The 20,534-nt window shown below is 53.8% G+C and overlaps 1 protein-coding gene and 1 gene segment (V, D, J or C); one reads left to right on the top strand and one right to left on the bottom strand.

Moving 5' to 3' along the window:
• Positions 1-9,585: 9,585 nt before the first annotated feature.
• On the bottom strand, positions 9,586-11,463 carry LOC134524715 (T cell receptor alpha variable 1-1-like). The segment is given in 3 exon segments: positions 9,586-9,744; positions 10,240-10,535; positions 11,415-11,463. Coding segments are annotated over 3 exon segments (504 nt in total).
• Positions 11,464-19,115: 7,652 nt separating this feature from the next.
• On the top strand, positions 19,116-19,421 carry LOC134524510 (feather keratin Cos2-3-like). The gene has a single exon (XM_063354608.1). The coding sequence runs from the start codon at positions 19,116-19,118 to the stop codon at positions 19,419-19,421; it is 306 nt and encodes a 101-aa protein (XP_063210678.1).
• The last annotated feature ends 1,113 nt before the right edge of the window (positions 19,422-20,534 follow it).

Below are 20,534 nucleotides of genomic sequence, written 5' to 3'. Positions count from 1 at the left end.
GCTCCCCTCTTCTCTCCAATGACTGCAAAACTGCCAGGAGTTCCCTTGGAATACAATTATGGCTGCCACTACAGGCCCCAGCTGAGGCAGGGAAGAGACCTGAGCCTTTCCTCTCTGCCCCTGAAGCCTCTGAACACGGACTGTCCCAGCTCTCTCAGCTCCTACAGCCACACAGGCCTCACTGGGGACTAGCTGGGCCCAGGACCCCATGCCCAGAAGCCCCCTTTCAGCTCTCCCCACAGACCTTCAGCCCCATGGGGTAACTTAGCACATCTCTTTTGGGGCTCCCTCCTGAGTCTGACCTTGAGTCTCAGATGTGTCTTTCAGCCAGTGCCCAGCTCTGGCTTCTCTCCTGTCTCCTGGACTTCCCTTCAACACCAAAGGCTCTCAATCTGAGGTTAAGGGGAATCTGGTGCCCCAAGCTCTATGTTCCGATCACCAGGCACTGCAGGAGACACTTGAAGGTGTCTGTGACAATGAGTATCTCTTTCTCAAGTTGGTGCCGGAGTAGAACTGCAAGCTCCACAGGATGCCTTTGCAACACTAGAAGCAGTGTGAAGCTGGAGGGTACAGGTTGTAATTGTGTAGCTGAGCGGATTGACAAAGTTCCCAGCAAGAAACCACTTGTGGTTGTGGTTTCAGAGCAAGGGCTTGAGAGGGCACTGTAGCAGTTGAGTCTTTCTCTTCTAAGAGTGCCTGGCAACGTTGAGTGGGGTGGAAAGAGATCCCCAGCACCTGCCCATGGAGCGGCAGCAGTGGGTGGTCCGTGCGGCAGCAGTGAGGGCTGGGCGGCTGCCCGTGGGCAGGAGGATCTCTGCCGCCCGCCGCCCTGTACAGAGCAGAAAGGCGCTGCTCCTGACCGGGAGCCAGCGGGGCCGGCGGCTGCCATCTCTCCTTGCCGGGCCCCGCCGGACACCGCAAGCGCTCCGGGCGCCATTCCTGCCCCGGCGGCGGCGGCAGTGTGGCGGGGGATTTCTCTGTGCGTCCCTCTTGGCGTGCGGGGTTGCCGCTGCCGGGGCCGGACCCGGACCCAGTCGGGCGGGGGAAGCGGCCCGGGGCTCGGGGCCAGCTGGAGCCGGTTGGGGCGAGGCGGCATCGCCCCCTGGCGGGCCCGCGCGGGGCTGTCCCCCCGACCCCGACACACACGCCCGGCCCCGCCTGCGCCGGTTCCTGCCCGGCCGCAGCCCCGGCTCCTCTCCCCGTGTCTCCCAGGGCGCAGTAATACGCGAGCGCGGCCCCCGCGCCGGGGCCGGGCGAGCCACAGGGCGCTGGAGCGGCGCTCTGCCGACACCCACAGCCGCCCCGGCGGGTCCCGCAGCTCTTTCGAATCTTCAAGTGTGCGCATGAGCAATGCAGGGCCTCGTCCTGGCAGCTGAGTGTACCAGTGTTTGAAGTCGTAAGAGTTTATATTGGGGTGCGAGCAATTTATGTTGATGCCAGTGCCCTCGGGGGTCTCTACCGTCTGCTGCTGCTGTACCTGGGCTCCTCCTGCAGCTGCTGCTGAGAAAGGAGAAGGAAAGGACGACAGCTGTTAAAGGTGGTCCAGCTGTGATGGCTCTTCTAGCAGAGGAATTGTCAGGAACAGTGGCAGGGACACAGGACAGGAAGAGATGGCAGTATGGGCCTATCAACACAAATGGAGAGTGACCCGGGTGTGGGTGTCTGAAGGCATGAGAGAAGGCAGGGAGTGAAGTTGAAATTTATGCATGCGGAGATTAGATAAAAGTCAGGTGGGTGGGTGGGTGGATGGATGGCGAGAGAGGACCAGGAGAGGAAGTGTGTGTTACAGCAAAGGATAGACGACAATCTTCAGGGCAATAAGAACTGCAGAATGCACAGGGGAAGGAGAGGGTGCATGCAAAAATAGACATGCAAAGGTGAATGCAAAGCAGGTCTACCGATTGAAACGGTGAGGACATCGGGAAAATAGCAAGAGGAGGCTCGGAGGCATAAAAGATGGCAGAGAGCCAGGAGTGGGAAAGAGAGGCTGAAGAAGGAGAGGGAAGAGTTGGCGCTGGGCACCCCGGGGAACACGCCGGGCACAGCCCTGGACCCATCCACTACCGCCAGCCCCACGCACCCAGCAGCAGCGCGGCCAGCCCCGACAGCCCTGCGCCCCGGCACCGCCGCATCCCGCCGCTCCGCCGCCCACACCTCGCTGCCCCCCGCCAGCCCCGGCTCTCTGCTCCGGCCGCTCCGCCTCCTCTCCACCGCCTCCTCTCCTCTCCGCCGCCGCCAGCTCCGCCCCGGAGCTCAGCTCTGTGCCGGCGCCGCTCGGGGGCTCACCTGGGCTCAGAGCGCTCAGGGGCTCTCCCCGGCACGGGGAGCACTTTGCCCAACTGGGAAATGGACTCTCCCTGTCCTCCATGGGTGGGCAGGGGTCAGGGAGGGCAGGGGTGGTGGGGAATCCCAGTGTCAGAATGTAGGTGAGAAGAGATCTTCAGAGGTCATCTAGACCAACACCTGCATTGAACAGTTCCCATTATTGATTCCCATTATATCAGGCCACTCCAGGATGGAGATTGCAGAAACCCCCAGGGAAATCTATTCCTGTCCTCAATTCTTTTAGCCCATTACTGAATTTGAGCTCGATATGTGCCAGCTGCTGTCCATTGCCTCTACTCCTGTCATTGGGTGCTTCCAGAGTCTAGGCCACCTTCTCGGTTTCCTTGAAACAGGTACTTCATGGACCTGCTGGGAACAATTTGGCTTACAGAGATCAGTGTCCTGCCTCTTCCCTGTACTTGGGCGTCATCCCCAAACTTGCAGGAAGTGCTGACCTTCCCACTACTGTACATGAAAACATTAGGAAGTGGTGGTGCTACTGCTGATCCCTGAGGGACCCCACAAGGTCGTGTCTGCCAGCTGGGCTTTGCACCACTGCTCACAACTCTTTCTGACCAACATTCCACTCTTACCTTACCATCCTCTTATTGAGCCCAATTACCTCCAGTTAGGTCATAAAAAGGACAGGAGAGGCTGTCAGAGGTCCTGCTATACTCTAGATACTCATCTCCACTGCCTTTTCTTGTCCACAGTGCCCATCACCTCCTGAGAAAGCAATGAGCTTTGCCCTCAACTACACTAGAGTCTCGACTCAGAAGCAGCTCCACAGAGAGGGAAGTCATCCCTGGCTGAGCTGTCCCAGCAGAGCTCCCTGGCGATGAGCTCACCAAAGTACATGAAAGGGAAGGGGGAAGCCTTGGCTACACTGTCTCCTGGTTGGGCCTGAGTCCAGGAAGACAAACATTCAGGAGGGGAGATGGGCTCAGGAACTCCATACACCCTTGACACCCCGTGTCGGAAAGAGGGTCCCTTTTGGAAACCCCTGTGGAACAGCACTAGGCTTTGGTGGATGTGACCTCAAATCTAATGTCTGTACCCTCCTGCGGCAGTTGCTGGGCACTCAGACTGAGATTCCAGTGTGGGACATGAAGGTCCTTGTAGGCTGTAAGACCAAAGCAGTTGTCAGCCCTTTGGCTTTCCCTGTGCAAGCCACAGGGTCTGTCCTTCCACTCACAGCACAGCGATGTCAGGCTTCATGTTCCTTTCATTCAGGACCTGTTTGATCCAAGGTCTCAGCCCCTGCCTGACATGGCATCAGGTCAATGTGCTGAACAAGCCCATTTGGCATTGACATGGACATGAGAGAGGACCGTGTCCCACCCCAGACACCACCGACACTAGTGTTCATTATGGGCATGAACATCAAAGCTGTCATCAGTTCTTTGGCTTCTCCTATGAAATCCACAGAGTCTGTTCTTCCAATCACAGCGCAGTGATATCAGACTCTGTGTTCCTTTCATTCAGGACCTGTTTGGGAAAAGGTCTCAGCCCCTGCCGGGCACAGCACCACGCCTGTGAAGAGCACAAGTACGTTTGGCATTGGCTTGGGCATGAGAGAGGGCTATGTCCCATCCCAGACACAGTCAACAGTGCTTTGGAAGCAGATCCACTCAGGGATGGCCAGCACATGGTGTACAAGATCCCTCATCCTTTCTCCTTGCCCAGAAAGCAATCCCCATCCTTTTGAACTCTCTAATACTGGGGAAAGGAACTGTGTCCTGGCCTGGAGAGGCAGGGAGCGGGGACTGCCAACCCTGCTGAGGAGCTCCCAATATTGCTAATATGAATTAAACTAAGGAGTCAAACAGGAGTGAAACTGTTCTTGTTCTTGTTCACCACTCAGCTGCACTCAGGTGCCTTCTGAATCTGGGAATCTGCTGCTCTCTGGTGCTCATGGAGAGAGCAACAGAGAATGTCCCTGTCATGAGCAGCATATTGCTTCTTGAGGAGGGACACACAAGGACACACATGCACACACGGTCTCATGCAGGCCACCTTGAAATTATACACTAATTTGTGATTCCACATTCATCCACGCTAACACAGCTGCTCGTAAAGCACAGATGAGAAGAACAGATGCAGGAACACACCCAGGTGTGGATCCTGCTGACAACACCTGGGGACAACTGTGGCAGGGTTAGAGCATTTGGGAAAGGACAAGGCCCCAGGCATTCCTATGTCTTTACTTGTGTACTCACAGACTGCACAGAGTGGGGACGAGTCAAAACAGGCCACAGTTTTTTCCTGAAGACAGTGTTAGGCAGGATGGGGTCAAAAACCTAACAGCACAACGCACACACCTGGGGAGGCAACAACAAGTGACCACCGGGGTGAGCTGAGGAGGGAACGAAAGAGATGGAAGTGTCACTTCCTCATGTGCGGGAGCACTTGGGCTGCCACCGGAGGACGGCTGGAGCTTCTTCCAGAGAACGACACCAAACAGCCCCACTGAAGTGACCCAGGCTGGTGTCACTTGCCTCCTCTGGACCCACTCAGCACTTGAACTGAGTCTTCTGCCTACACTGCTGCGTTCCTGCCCTGGAAATCCTGGGGCCTTTCATCCCAGTGATCACAGGAAACTTTGATTGAGGAATGGGTATGGTACAACTCTGGAAATTAAAAGGCAGCAGTGCAGGAGACCAAAGCACAGCCCATATCATTAGCTGTGATGGTTTGCATTCAAGATGAGCTTGTGCAAAAATTGTTACCTCCGCAAAGGATGCCTCTGGTGCTGCGGCAATGAAGGGCAGGTATAAAAGCCAGCCCAAGTCCCTGCTCTCTCCTCCACTTCTCTGGCCTCCTTCTCCTTGGGAACCAGGTGAGTCTGAAGCTCCTTCTCCTCCTCTTCCAAAGTGATATGTCTCCTCGATGGACCTCTCAGCTGGTATTGCCTCTCTTCTTTTCTGTGTCCTGGAGCTCCCTGTCATGCTAGAGGGAAGTGTGGGGAAGTTCTGCAAAGAGAGTAGCTGGGATGTAGCTGTGGTGGCCCTGGTTTACAGATTATGAGACCCTCCATGGGCCAGGCTCCAATTTGTAGACCATTGATAACAATATGGCTCCTTAACACAGCTTCCCTCTCTCCACTCAGTAGTGGCCTTAGACCCTTTGTGACAGGGTAACCAGGCTGCTCCTCACCCACCCTTGTGCTCTCTTTCCTCCCTGCTTCTCTGCCAGGTGCACCTCTACCCTTAGAGACATGTCCTGCTACAACCAGTGCCTGCCCTGCCGGCCCTGTGGCCCAACACCTCTGGCCAACAGCTGCAATGAGCCCTGTGTCAGGCAGTGCCAGAACTCCACCGTTGTCATCGAGCCCTCTCCCGTGGTAGTGACCCTGCCTGGCCCCATCCTCAGCTCCTTCCCACAGAACACCATTGTGGGATCCTCTACCTCCGCTGCTGTTGGCAGCATCCTCAGCTGTGACGGAGTGCCCATCAACTCTGGGTGCTGTGACCTCTCTGGCATTTCCAGGCGCTACTGTGGAAGAAGGTCCCTCCTCTGATAAGAATATAGGAAAGCCCCAAGAAGAGACACCCTGAGGAACTCAGAACATGGTGCTGGGCAGCGGACTGATCTTTTGAATGTTGTTTTCAACACAGCAGAATGGCTTTGCCTTTCTCTCCCTTTTCCTTGTTTGCTTTGGATCCCCTTGTCCCCCTAATGCCAGCCTGCTAGGGACTGTCTGTCTCATCTCCTTCTGTGGGCCAGGATGACAGACATGATGTGGGAACTTCTCCATAGCCAAGGACAGCAGACTCACAGCTGCCCTTGGGGCCCCACGCATTGGTGGCCTCCATGTGGAATGACTTTGTTTCCCTCTTTTGAATCATTAAAGTTCTGTTGCATTCAAGCCTGGCGTCCACGTGGTCCTTCCCTCTAGGGACACTGCCTGACTTCCAAGGGAGAAGGGATGGAAGGGACTGAGAGCACAAGGAGACCCGTCTCCATTCTCAGAGGAGTGGGAGGTTGGGACAGCTTGCAGGGGCTTCTCTTTTGGGAACCATCCCTTGGAGCTGAGGAAGGCATCCCGGGCTGTTCTGCTGCCAATGAGCATCAGGCCTTGCCCTGCTCTGTCTCTGTTCATGGATGCCCAGAAAGGCAGGAGGCCCTGAGGGGGCAGCAGCCCTATGAGCTCTTGAGGAAGGGTGTTCCTCTTGCTATGGCCGGAGCTGTGCTGGGGTGGTTGGGTAGTGGGTTTGGAGTTCCAGAAGATGATTGGCTCCGCAGAATAGCAGGAGTGGTAATGCAGGGAACAGGCTTTGGGGTGACCTCCTTCCTCCATCACCAAATCTCGGGCCATGGCCTGGAGGCATCAGCAGGGAAAAGTCACTCATTCTGCTGAATGAATTGAGGCTGGAAACTGGAGCTAAACCTGTGGGAACTGTGGGCAGTCAGCACAGAAATGAGGACAGTGAAACGGTGTATTTCTGAGGGAGATCAAATTGCTCTCATAAAGAGCATGCAGGGGAATGAGAAGATCACGTCCCACTTGGTTTACTGCGCACCCAGGCACATGCACCAGTTCAGTCATCTGCCACCCCTCCTCCTGGACATGGCTTGTGCTGGCACTTCTGCCAACAAGGATGTCATCACATTCAGTATTGGTGAGGTCACCCTCTGCTGCTTCCACTTCATCCTCACTTCTCTACAGGTGCAGAGCAAGAATCATCCTGTGGCTCTGCTGTGCAGAAGGCAGGCACTGAGCTGCCTCAACCCGTGCTTCCCATTTCACTGCTGTGGCCAGTTTCTATGGCACGTGTGTCTCCACGTACATGGGAGCCCCCTCCAAAGGGTCGCTAGGCAGAGCAGTGGCTCTTCTTTGCATCATTCTTACTCCCCTGCTCAACCCCTTGGTTTCCACCCTAAGAAACAAGGATGGGAAAGCTGCTCGTAGTTTTTCACATGCAATAAACAACTGGCAGAGTTGTGGCGTTTGACAGTTGAAATGATGAATGGAACTGTTTCCTTTGAAGAAAATGCTCTAAAACTCAACGGACCAAAATGGAGCAACGCTTCTGTGAATGGGACCTGCTCAGTGTTCCCAGCGTCTCGAGGGATGTAAGGTTACCTATATGATCATCTCTTTCTTTCTAGTCCTGGCACTAATAAATGACATTTTTAAGGAATGCTTTGAAGAGGCAGAGTGCCTTTCTTACTGGGATCAGTTATTATAATTTCAGGTGTTCCAGCCTCAGTGTTTGCAGCCTGTGGGGAGTCTGGCTTGTCCCAGGTGTGCCACACTCTGCTGCCCTGTGAATACTGATCACTGAGGCACCAGTGACTTTACAGAGCTGGGACTGGTCCCACACCCCCACGGCACCCTTAGGGAGATCACTTATGACAGTTGGCACCTGTGCTTCTGCCAGTGTATATAAGGAATTGGCTTCTGACTCATCTTTGCAGATTCCTTGTAGAACTGCTTATGGTGATAGGACTCTGGCCAATAGATTGATCATTTGGTGGTCGTTTGTTGGGGTTTTTTTTTCCTTTTTGTTTTTTTTTTTTTTTTTAACTCTAAGCATAGGCAAGTGTTTAACTTGCCTCAAATGGTACAATAAAAATTCCCCAACGGCACACATATTTGTGCGTGTCCATGCCTGTGAGTGTGCATAGCTTCGTCTGCCTATGGGTGTGCATGTGTGTGCACCCATGAGGCTATGTCAAAGGTCTTGCTAAAGTTACGGCACACCCCAGGCAGTTCCCCTCCCCTTCCCACAGTGCCTGTCAACTCCTCATGGAAAGCAATGAGGTTGGTGAGGCATCATTTGTCCTCAGTAAAACCATGTCAGCTGCTCCAAATCCCCTTCTTGCCTTTCATGCACTTAGAGAAGGTTCCTGAGAATATTGTCTCCATCTTCCTTCCAGGGTCTGGGTAGATACTGTCCAGTCAGCTCCTTGAATGCCCTTGGATGCATCCCAAGTGATCCCATGAACTTGTGTATGTCCAAATGGTAGTACGAGCTCCTTAATTCCTTATTCTTCTACTGTGGGTGCTGCTTCATTCCCATAGAGTCTGTGGGGAGGGTGAGGGATATGGTAGCCCTGAGAAGAAGCCATACCAGTAAAAGCTGAGGAGAAAGAGACATCGAGTACATGTCATTTGTCTCCAGATCCACTTCCTTACCAAGTAATGAGCCCAAATCTACTTAGCCATCCTGTTGCTGCCAATAGGCCCAGAAATACCTTTCTTGATTCCCTTCACATCTCTTGCAATTTTCCACTCCAGCTGTGCTTTTAAATCCATTTTGCAGAGGACCATCCTTGTGCTCTGAGGAGGCTCTCCTTGAAGGTTAGCCAGCTCCTCTGGGACCTCCCTGCCTTGGGGAAGTTTCCCAGGGCATTGTGCCAAGCCGGTCGGTTCCTTACCACTACAAGATGCGCTTTTCTGAAGTCCATTGCAGTAGTCGTCTTGTTTGTCTTGGTCAGTTCTCTGAGGAGCTTAAATTCCACAGTCTCCTGGTCACTGCAGGCAAGGCTGATCTTGAACTTTCCATCATCCAACAGTTCTTCCTCATTTGTGAGTAGCAGATCACAGAGAGCCTCTGTCCTAATGTGTTCATGGATTGCCTGCATCAAAAATGTGTCTTCCATACAGCCCACACATGTCCTGGTTTGCTTGTGCCCAGCCATTTTCCTCCTGCAGCAGACAATGAGGTGGTGAAAGTCATCCATGAGCACCTGAACCCATGGTGTGCGCACTGCCTGACCCGGACTGGGGTCATCTTCATTCCTATTTCCTGCTCTTGCTTTCTCACTCTAGCCTACCCAATTGCACCTGAAATGTAAAACCTTAAAGGCTCCTGCTGTGGGCCCAAGTCACTGTAGCCTGGCATCTCCCTCTCGGGGACTGGAGCCTGCAGCTCCCAAGGGGATGATGACAGTTACACGTCAGGGGCACCCAATGTTCCTGTTGTCAACAGCAATGCAGCCTTTCCCTGGACTGTGCTGTTGTACTAGGGTAGACCGTGTGCTTGCCCAGGGGACAGGACCCTGGCTAGCAAAGGCATTTAGAGGTCACACGTGTGACTATGTGAAGCTTGGAGAGGGACTGTCTGTAAAGCAGAGGGCTGTGCTGAGTGTCTCCCTTAACCCAGCAGAGTGAGGGACAATGCCTGTCCCTGTGTGGGGAGCTTCTGCAGCAGCTACTGTTCATGGAGATGTTTCCCTTGAGGAGCCACCTCTATGCACAGGGACAAAAGGGAAAGAAAATCCCTCTGGGGGAAGAGAGCAGTGCTCAGGCACTCATTTGTGACTGAGCAGATCCAGGACACTTGCTACCAAAAGTGCCAGTTCATCACAGCAGATGAGGTGGAGGAACTGACCAGCTCCCACTAGAATGTTTAACGCCCCCAGCGAGAACCGGGGAATGAAGACCCATGGATGCCCCATGCTGGGATCTGCCTAGGAGAAGAAAAGGCACAGCATCTCTTTACATCAACCGCCATGGCCAATGTTCAAGAGGGAAATAACAAAATGGAACCAGCTTTAAGGTGTCTCCATCTTGAGACAAGACAAACCCAGTGGGTGTCGTGGAGGATGGATGTGCCTGCGGTTATTAATAGCGGTGAAGATAAACAAATGGCTAATATATAAATGCAATGGTTCAAGTGTGTGCTGTTTAATCAGACAGCAGAACTTCCAAAGCATTGGCAATAAGAAGACTGTGCCTTCATGTAGTGTGGTATGGGAATATTTAAGGCCATGGTTGCATAAATTGATGTGTGGAACGGAAAGAAAATGTTCCATCACAGGATCTTGTCCTGCAGACCCCTGGGTGTACAGGGGAAGCAGCACTGCCAGCGCACACCTGACGGCCCCTTCCCTCACCCTCAGCCTTGCACAGACACATCTCCTCCATCCCCTGGGCTCTTGCACAGCCAAGGAAGCTCCCTGCACCAGCGTGTCACGCACTGCACAGAGGTACAAGGCACTGTCAAAGAGCCCGACTTCCTCCAGCTGGAGGAGGCTGTATTTCTCCATGGTGTTCAGCACGGTGGTGAGACGGCCACCGGGCTTGCGGCCAGCAGTTGCCTGATAACAGACCAGCTGGGGACCTTGGCCTTTCCTCTGCTGGTACCAGACCAAGCCGTAATAGCTGGAAGTCTGGTATGTGCAGGTTGTCTGGAAGGTGTCTCCCTGCTTCACTGTGACGTGTCCTTCTTGCTGGGTGACAGTGACCTGGCCCATGGTGCCTGGAAGAAAGCGAAGGTCAGCAGCTCAGCAGGGAAGGGCTCTGGGAAACAAACCAGGAGTGGAAGCAAAACCCAGGCAGAGAAGGCTGCCTCTCCCTTGTCCTGTAGGAAAATCCTGAGTTCTGGGGACATCCAGGTGGAGAGGAGTTTTGGGCAGCAGCTCGGAGCTCTGAGCCCAGTGTGGAGCTTGAGAAGAGCTGTGCAGTGTCCCTGCTCCTCCTCCCAAGTCCTGTTCCTCCTCCCTGCTCCTAGTGCCCAGAGAACCAGGGAACAGCCTAACCTTTGTGTGCTGGGACCAGCATGTTGAGGCATCTATGGAGCTATGGCAAAAAGATTCATCCTGTTTCACTATGCCTGTCATCTCCAAGAGTTCCTAGCTCCCTGATGAGCGGCAATGCTGAGATGAATGGTAGAAAGAGAGATCCCTGGCTGTGTAAACAGACAGGAGAAAACTGGAAGGCTCGTCAGGCATGTGCCAGCCAGGAGGCATAATGGGACGCCCTGGTAATGCCAGTGGGATGAGAGCATAAATGTCCTCCAGGCAGTGTTGACAAGTTCTGCCAATTTGCATTGGAAAGGGAAAATGTGAGAGTGCTCTCATGCAAAAATGAGAGCTGAGATCTCCTATGGCGACAGCACGCGGATCAGGAGCGAAAGTCAGAGAGAAAGGCATGAAGGTGAGAGAAAAGCAGGTATCTCTCTTCTTTCTTTTCATATCCAAAAGAAAGAGGATCTTGAGAGAACAGGTTGAAATCCAAAAATGTGAGTCAATATTTCCCAGCATTTTTTTCTAGTTAAGGAGTAGTTCTCTGCATGATCCTGATCAACCTGGCAAGCCTTGGGAGAAGAAGGATGCATTTATAGAAAGCCAGGACTTACCCAGCAGTTGCCCCAGGAAGGCCGTGAGGATGAGAGATCTGACTTGCATGTTGAGACCAACCCACCTGTTTGTGGAGTGAGAGAGAGTCAGAAAACCCCCTCCCAGACCCGAGATAACAGAGCTGCTGGAAACAACGCTGTTGGGGGAGCAAAGGTTCTGGGTTTCTCCTTCCTCCAACAGCAACACCTGTGGCTCCCTCAGCCAGTGGCATTCTCAGCATTTCCCCATGAAGAGTTCCTGGGGAATCTGGGGGTCCCAGTGGTGGAAAGGGACTCGCTCTGTTCCAGCGAGCTCACAGTGGAGTCCTCCCCAGTTAGGACAGGAACCATCCAGCAGCCCGGGGCTTCTGGCTGTGTCCAGTTCTGGTAGGACAACCCACAGTATGAGCAAGGAACCTGGCTCCAGAACTGCTGTGTAGATGCAACAAACCCAGAGATATCAAGGACAACAGACTCCTACACTAGGGTAAAGTGTAAGGGACCAGGAGGGAACAGAACTAGGCATGAGTGGGTCACCTGCGCTCCCAGGGAGCACATGGGACACCCATTGGAGTGCTGCACTGTGAGGGATGGGGATAGGGCAGCCCCGCACCCACAGCTGAAAGGGCATGTGAAGGGGTGGGGGTACTGCAGGTGGGGACCCCTACTCCCACCCCCTTGCCACAGGAACTCCAGAGTGATCCCATGCACCACTCATGACAGAGAGAACCAACCGCTCATTGTCGTTAAGTTAACCTGACCTGAGTAGGCCCAGACCTGTGCTGTGCTGAGCTGTATATATCACTTGGCAAACTTGGCAACGCTGCCACAAACACGTCCTTGTCTTGATCTAGGAGTGAAGCACTGTGCTTTCATATAAACGCCCTTTTGCTGAACAGTAGAAATTGGGAGCGGTTTATTGCTAAGGAAATGCCATGAAAACTCCAGAGATGACAATGCCTAAGATGAATCTCAGCATGGGCAGGATTTGCACTATGCGCTAAGTCCCAACTCGATCTCCACCTCAGGCTCCATAACTCAGGGTTCCCAGCATTTGAAGGGGCATAACATCACACATTCTATCCCCTTTTACCTTCTGGTACTATCTCCAGCTCATGGTATTTTAGTCAAGACTCTGGAGGCAGACACCCATTCCTAGTGGGATCTATCTACAGCCATGCTGCGCCTTCATCATCAAAAAACTCCACAATTCCAAATTTTCAGTAGGAATTTCCCCTGTTCCAGATCATGTCCATTGCCTTTCGCTCTGTCACTGTGCTCAAGAAGTGTCTGGCTCCATCTGGCTTTTCATGCTCCAGTCATGTCTTAGGAACAGGTCTCTCTTAAGCTTCTCTTTTGAACGCTGAAGAAGGCCAGTTCTAGTCTAGGAGGCTGCAGGTTGTTTTCCTGCTTTTTGCTCCTCCTGGAGGTCACAACCAGCCCAACCAGCCCCAGCATGGGAGCAGGGTCCATGGTGACCTGCTCCTGCCATGCAGTGCCCAGCCGGAGACAGGGGCCTGCAACCACCTGAAGAAAGACCCATTTGTAGCCACTCATGTGGTCCCTGTTCCTCCGTAGTGTCTGAAAAGAGGTAGAACCAGGAACAGACAAGACACACCCAGGAACAGTATCTGTGTCTCTTTTGCTACAGGAGTATTCTCTCCCTTCTCCCTAGGCCATGGATGAAGCCCTTCAAGGGAAATGTCTCTGGGAACAGCACCTGCTGTAACCATCCCACCCACAGTCAGACAAAACACCTCTCTCTGGCTGGAGGACATCCAGCACAGCCCTCTGCTTCACAGACATCTACTGCCCATCCCTTCGGGTATAACGGTCTGCCCCTTTGCCTGAAGACGACACCCTCCAGAAGGGTGAGAAGAGAGGATCATCTTATAAACTCAGGGATGTTTCCACCTTCAGGGGGATCAAACACCTTATGGGATTCCAATTCCAGCTCTGGAACCCTCAGCACAAGAAGGACATGGACCTGTGGGAGCAGATCCAGAGGAGGGACACAAAGATGATCCGATGGCTGGAGCACGTCTCCTATGAAGACAGGTTGAGAGATTTGGGGTTTTTCAGCCTGGAGAAGAGAAGGCTCCGGGGAGACCTTATAGCGGCCTTCCAGTACCTGAAGGGGGCCTACAAGAAAACTGGGGAGAGACTCTTTGCAAGGGCATGTAGCAATAGGACAAAGGGCAATGGTTTTAAGCTAGAGCAGGGTAGGTTTAGATTTGACATGAGGAAGAAGTTCTTTACAATGAGGGTGGTGAGACACTGGAACTGGTTGCCCAGAGCAGTGGTGGAGGCCCCATCCCTGGAGACATTCAAGGCCAGGCTTGATGAGGCTCTGAGCAACCTGATCTAGTTGAAGATGTCCCCGCTTCCTGCAGGGGGGTTGGACTAGATGACCTTCAAAGATCCCTTCCAACCCAACACATTCTATGATTCTGTGAAGTGGAAAAGTTTTTTTCTAGTTTGTGGAAGACATGGGATATTTCGGAGAAGCAGCAGAGACAGGGAAAGGGAAGGATCAAGGCAATTTGGCCAGGAGCAAACACGGGAAGACAGAGACAGCAATAAGAGGGGCCAATCCCATGTGACCATGTATCAGATGCATGTGCTGGCCTGGCCATGCCTGTTGCTCTGCCTTGTTTGTCACCTGCCAGGAGATCCCTGGGAACACAGTTATCAAGTCCAGTTGGGACAGAGAGCAGGGCTGATCTTTCCCTGTGTGACTCAGAAGCCTCTGCCCATGGGTTTGTCCACCTCTGTCAGCTGCTCGAGCCACACAGGGTTCCCCGGGGACTGGCTGGAGGCTAGAGGACTCCTGCCAGCTCTCACTCCCCTCAGCCCTCCAGCCCCTTAGGGCAACTCAGTAAATCCCGTTCTGACTCACTCCTCCAGGAGGAACCTGGCATGCCTTGAGGCTGTGCTCAGTGTGTCCAGGCCAAGCAGTTTGCCCTGTCTCCTGGGCACCAACTGCAAATGTGCTGAATCCTGTCAAAGAAGCTCGTGGTCTCACCACTGAGCCCCTGTGGGGAGCGTTTGAAGGTGCCTCTGACCTCGACATGCCCTTCTCCTGCTGCTGGGGAGCTTCAACTCTTGACCCCATGCAATGACTGTGTAAGGCTAGCAGGAACATTTGGGCAGGAGTGTGAAATTCTGTAGCTGGCGGACTCAGTTTTCCATTGTATATCTGAGCTTTTACAGGGGAATGAACTGTGAAACCCTTTCTGGTTGTCCTTTTCTAAGGCAGGTTTGGCATTGGTAACTCTGCCCTGGAGTCCCCATGGTTGCAGAGCAGAGGAAAGCACCTGCTCAGGATTCCCTCGGCATCCTCGTGGGGAAAGTCAAAAGGCCGAGAAGAGGCCCTGTATGTTCCATGTCAGCAGTGGGCAGTCCGTGCGGCAGGAGCGAGGGCTGTGCGGCTGCCCGTGGGCAGGAGGATTCCTGCTGCCCACCGCCCTGTGCGGAGCAGAAAGGCGCTGCTCCTGGCTGGGAGCGGCAGCGCCCTGTGGCGGGCCCGCCCGGGGCTGTCCCTGCAGCCCCGACACACACGCCCGGCCCTGCCCACGCCAGTTCCTGCCTGGCCGCAGCCACGGCTCCTCTCCCCGTGTCTCCCAGGGCGCAGTAATACACGGCCGCGTCCCCGCGCCGGCGCCGGGCGAGCCACAGGGCGCTGGAGCGGCGCTCTGCCGACACCCACAGCCGCTCCGGCAGGTCCCACACTGGTTTATCTCCGGTGACACTTGTCACAATGTGACACAGTGCCTGGTCTTGAAGCTGATGATACCACTGAACGTTCATGTTTCCCTTAATGTTGGGGTGTGAGCAGTTGATGCTGATGGTGGTGCCCTTGCTGGTCTCTGCCGACGGCTCCTGCAGCACCTGGGCTCTGCCCGCAGCCACTACAGAGAAAGGATATGAAAAGGCCAAAGATCACTAAAGAGCACCCAGGTCTGATGGCTCTTATGCCAGAGAAATCGTCAGAAAGAGTGGCATGTGGATAGAGCTGGACTGGAACAAATGGGGACCATGTGGTCATCAAGAGTGATCCTTGTGTGGGTTTGTGGAGCAATGGGACAAGTCCGCAAGGGACTCTGTAATAGATGCATACAGAGATCGAATGAAAGCCAGGTGGAGGCATGGATGGGTGGATGCATGGGTGGGGAGAAGAAGAGGAGACAGGAGAGTTGAATGTGTTACAGTGAAGGATGAAGGGTTGAATTGAGAAGAAGAATAAATGCTGAAAGCACAGGGGGATCGGAGGATATATGGAATAATGACACAGTGCAGAAAAGATAATTTGTGGTTATGGATATGAAGGAAGCAGAGGGAAAGATGGGAGAGGGGTCTCGGGGACTAGGAAGAGATGGTAGACACATGGAGAGATGGATCAGAATATGGGTGGGTGGGTGGACAAAGGGCAGAGAGGGAGCAGAGGTTTTACAGGTAAGGAGAGAGGGCTATATTGAGAGCAGTAAGAACTGCAGAATGCACAGGGGAAGGAAAGGGTACGTGAAAATTAGGCATACGTGCCAGGAGGCTCGTACTGATAGGGGTGGTGAAGAAAGAGGGAGAAGAGGGGACTTGGAGGGTTGGGAAGGGGCACAAAACATGGCAGAGAGACAGGAGCGGGAAAGAGAGGCTGAAGGAGGAGAGGGAAGAGTTGACGCTGAGCTCCCCGGGGAACACGCGGGGCACAGCCCCGGCCCCATCCACCGCCGCCAGCCCCAGGCACCCAGCAGCAGCGCGGCCAGCCCCACCAGCCCGGCGCCATGCTGCCCCCCGCTTCTCTGCTCGGGATGTGCCCTCTCCTCTCCTCTCCTCTCCTCTCCTCTCCTCTCCTCTCCTCTCCTCTCCTCTCCTCTCCTCTCCTCTCCTCTCCTCTCCTCTCCTCTCCTCTCCTCTCCTCTCCTCTCCTCTCCAGCAGTTCCAGCTGATGTCCATTGCCTCTACTCCTGTCATTAGGCACTTCCAGAGGCAAGGCCTGTCTTCTCCGTCTCCTCTGAGCAAGTGGTTCTTCAAGCTGTTCAGAACACTTTACCTATACACAGCTCAGTGTAGTGCCTGTTTCCCCCTTGTTGGTGTTTCCCAAAGCCTTGGTGGGAGTGCTCTCCTTCCCACCTCTCATGTTGCTCAGGAAATCAAGAAAGAGTGTTGGTCCTACTGCTGATCCCTGAGAGACCCCACTAGTACCTGACTGCCAGCTGGGCTTTGCACCACTGCTCACAATTCTTTCTGCATAACACTCCAGCCAATTTTCTTCTCACCTTATCATTCTCCAACCCATTTATCCCCAATTTGGCTCTGAAGGAAGTAGGAGAGAGGCTGTCAAAGGTCTTGCTAAACTCTATGTACATTCATGTCCTGCCTTTCCCTTCTCCACAGTGACTGTTACCTCCTGAGAAAGCAATGAGCTTGGCCATCAGCTCCTCAGCTGGGAAGCACCTCCATGGAGAGGGAAACCAGCCCTGGCTGAGCTCCCTCGGAAGAGCTCCCTGGCACTCATCTCTATGGGGTCACTACAGGGAAGTGGAGGAGCCCTCAGCTGCCTTATCTCCAAGCTGGATGTGAGTCCAGGCAGACAAACCTTCAGGCAGGGATATGGGCTCAGGAACTTTCTGTACTGTGCATAGCCCTTGTTTGAATGAGGGTGTCTCTGGAAACCCCTGCAGGACAGCAGTGGGCTTTGGGGCAGTGTGGCCTTGGATCCAATGTCCCTTCCCTCCCAGGGACAGTTGCTGGGTGCTCAGTCTGAGAGATTGCAGTAGGGGACATGAACATTCTGAGCATGAACATCAAAGCTCTCATCAGTTCTTTGGCTCCTCCTGTGAAATCCTAAGAGTCTGTTCTTCCACTCACAGCGCAGTGATATCAGACTCTGTGTTTCTTTCATTCAGGACCTGTTTGGGAAAAGGTCTTGGCCCCTGCCTGGCACAGCACTAGGGCCGTGAAGAGCACAAGTACTTTTGGCATTGGCTTGGGCATGAGGGAGGGCTGTGTCCCATCCCAGACACAGTACACAGTGTTTTGGAAGCAGATCCACACAGGGATGGCCAGCACATGGTGGGCAGAATTCCTCAGCCTTTCACTTTGCCCAGAATGCAGTCCCCATCCTTTGAACTCTCTAGCACTGGGGAGAGCAGCTGTGTCCCGGCCTGGAGTGGCAAGGAGTGGGGACTGCCAGCCATGCTGAGGCACTCTCAGTATTGTCACATTGAATTCAACTAAGGATCAAGGTTGGAGTGAAACCAACCTTGTTGGGGCCTGAAATGGGCAGGAGTGGAGCGTGAGCTCTGCAGGGGCAGGAGAAGGAGGCGTCAGGAGGCAGGGGCTGCATTTCAGTGCCTCTTCCCTGGACACACCTTCAGCAGGCTGGTGCCATCACCACTCCACTGCGGTAAGGCTCCTTCTGACCTTGGGAACCTGCTGCACTTTGGCACTCCTGTGACTGTCCCCACCATGAGCAGCACATTCCCTTGTGATGAGGAATGCACAAGGATACACACACACACACGTTAATGCACAACAGCATCAAGTCATCCACAAATTTGTGCTCCCACTTTCATCCACAGAAACACGGCTGCACATAAGTGCACATAAGACAAGAAGACAAGTAGGGACACAAGCGAGCGTGGAGTCTGCCAAGGACAGATGGGGTTGTTACAGAGTTAGAACTTCCTGGGGAAGCACAAGGCCCCAGACATGCCCATGCCATTGTTTGTGTACTCACAGACTCCAGGGAGTGGGCACCATTCCAAAGCAGCCAGAATTTTTTGCTGAGGTCAATGGTAGTCAGGACAGGTTCAAAACCTAGCAACACAACGCACATACCTGGGGAGGCAACAACAAGTGACCACTGGAGGGAGCAGAGAAGGGGGGGAAAGACTCCTCATGCATGGGAGCCCATTCGCATCCAGCTGAGGATGGCTGAATTGTCTTCCTGAGAAAAACACTTCAAACAGCCCCACCGGAGTGACCCAAGCTGAGGTGTCTTTCCTGCCCTGGACCACTCCAGCACTTGAGCTGACTCTTCTGCCCACACTGCTGCATTCCTGCCCTGGAAATCCTGGAGTCTTTCCTTCCAGCACTAACAAGAAGCTTTCATTTGGGAATGGGCATGGCACAGCTCTGGAAATGAAAAGGCAGCAGTGCAGGAAACCAAAGCACAGCCCATATTATTAGCTGTGATGGTTTGCATTCAAGATGACTGTGTGCAAAAATTGTTACCTCTGCAAAGGGTGCCTCTGGTGCTGCGGCAATGAAGGGCAGGTATAAAAGCCAGCCCAAGTCCCTGCTTTCTCATCCACTTCTCTGGCCTCCTTCTCCTTGGGAACCAGGTGAGTCTGGAGCCTCTTTACCTCTTCCAGAATGAGATCTCTCCTTGATGGACATCTCAGCTGATATTGGCTATGTCCTGTCCTGGGCTTTGTAACTTCTTGTCATGATAGAGGGAAGAGTGGAGAAGGTCTGCTTAGCGAGAGGCTGGGATGTGGCAGAAGGATCTTTTGATTTATACCCAAGGAAAGGCCTTCCCTGGGCCAGGCTGCTCTTTGTAGTGCAATATATACCATGTGGCTCCTGGCCGAGCTACCAGCTCCCCACTCAGAAGTGGCCTTGGCTCCTTTCTGACGGGCTAACCAGGCTGCTCCTCATCCACTCTGGTGCTTTCTTTCCTCCCTGCTTCTCTCCCAGGTGCACCTCCACCCTTGAGACATGTCCTGCTACGACCAGTGCCAGCCCTGCCGGCCCTGTGGCCCCACCCCGCTGGCCAACAGCTGCAATGAGCCCTGTGTCAGGCAGTGCCAGAACTCCACTGTCGTCATTGAGCCTCCTGCTGTGGTGGTGACCCTGCCTGGCCCCATCCTCAGCTCCTTCCCACAGAACACCGTTGTGGGATCCTCCACCTCTGCTGCTGTTGGCAGCATCCTCAGCTGTGATGGAGTGCCCATCAACTCTGGGTGCTGTGACCTCTCTGGCATTTCCAGCCGCTACAGTGGCAGAAGGTGCCTCCCCTGCTAAAGACTGTGGGGAAAACCCCAAGGAGACACCCTGAGGAATCACAACATGGTGCTGGGCAAAGGATTGATGTTTTCAATGCTGCTTTCAGCATAGCTGAATGACTTTGCCTTTCTCTCCCTTTTCCTTGTTTGCTTCACATCCCCTTAGCAGCAAGGTTCCCCCAAGACCAATCTGGTGGGAACCATCTGTCTTCCTCATCCTCTGTGGGGCGGGTAGAGAGACATGATGCAGGAACTTCTCCACAGCCGAGGACCGCAGATTCACAGATGCCCCTGGGGCTTCATGAACTGGCACCCCCCACTTGGAATGACTTTCTTTCCCTCTTTTGACTCATTAAAGTTCTGTTGCATTCAAGCTTGGCCTCCATGTGGTCCTTCCCTCTGTGGACACATCCCATCCTGACAAAGCACAAGGGGTGGAAGGGGTTGAGAGCACAAGGAAACCCTGTTCCAGTCACAGACAAATGAGCGGTTCAAACACCGTACATTGGCTCCTCTTTTGGGAACCATCCCTTGGAGCTGAGGAAGACATCTGTGGCTGCTCTGCTGCCAGTGAGCATCAGGCCTTGGCCTGCTGGTATCTCTGCCCACAAATGCCCAGAAGGCAGGAGGTCCTGAGGACTCAGCAGCCCCATGAGCTCTTGAGGAAGGGCGTTCCTCTTGCTATGGACGGAGCTGCTCTGGGGTGGTGGGGTGAAGGGTGTGGGGCTCCGGAAGATGATTTGCTGGCAGAATAGCAGGAGTGGTCATGCAGGGAACAGCCTTTGGCATGACCTCTCCCCTTCACCACCTAATTTAGGGGCCATGGCCTGGAGGCAGCAGCAGGGTAGTTATCTATGCCGCTGAAGGTATCAAGGCTCGAAACTGGAGCTAAGCATGTGGGAGCTGAGAGTGGTCAGCATGGAAGTGGGGACAGTTGATTTCTGAAGGAGATCAAATTGCTGTGATAGAGACCGTGCAGGAGAACGGGAAGATCAGCAAGGATGAGGGTACTGGGAGCACTTCCCATGAATGCTGAAGGCAGGTGCAGAGCTCTTGACTGCTTCATTGGTCCCCCTAAAGAATGTGCAACTCAGGAATTGGCTGCCTTTCTTGGGAGCAGAGCACTTTTTAG

Source organism: Chroicocephalus ridibundus, chromosome 17, assembly GCF_963924245.1.
Source record: "Chroicocephalus ridibundus chromosome 17, bChrRid1.1, whole genome shotgun sequence".
Lineage (NCBI taxonomy): Eukaryota > Metazoa > Chordata > Aves > Charadriiformes > Laridae > Chroicocephalus > Chroicocephalus ridibundus.
This window is presented reverse-complemented; position numbering and strand designations above follow the sequence as displayed.

What these genes read in the sequence shown, in the direction of transcription:
- LOC134524510 (XM_063354608.1), top strand. Translation starts at nt 19,116, where the DNA reads ATGTCCTGCTACGACCAGTGCCAGCCCTGCCGGCCCTGTGGCCCCACC.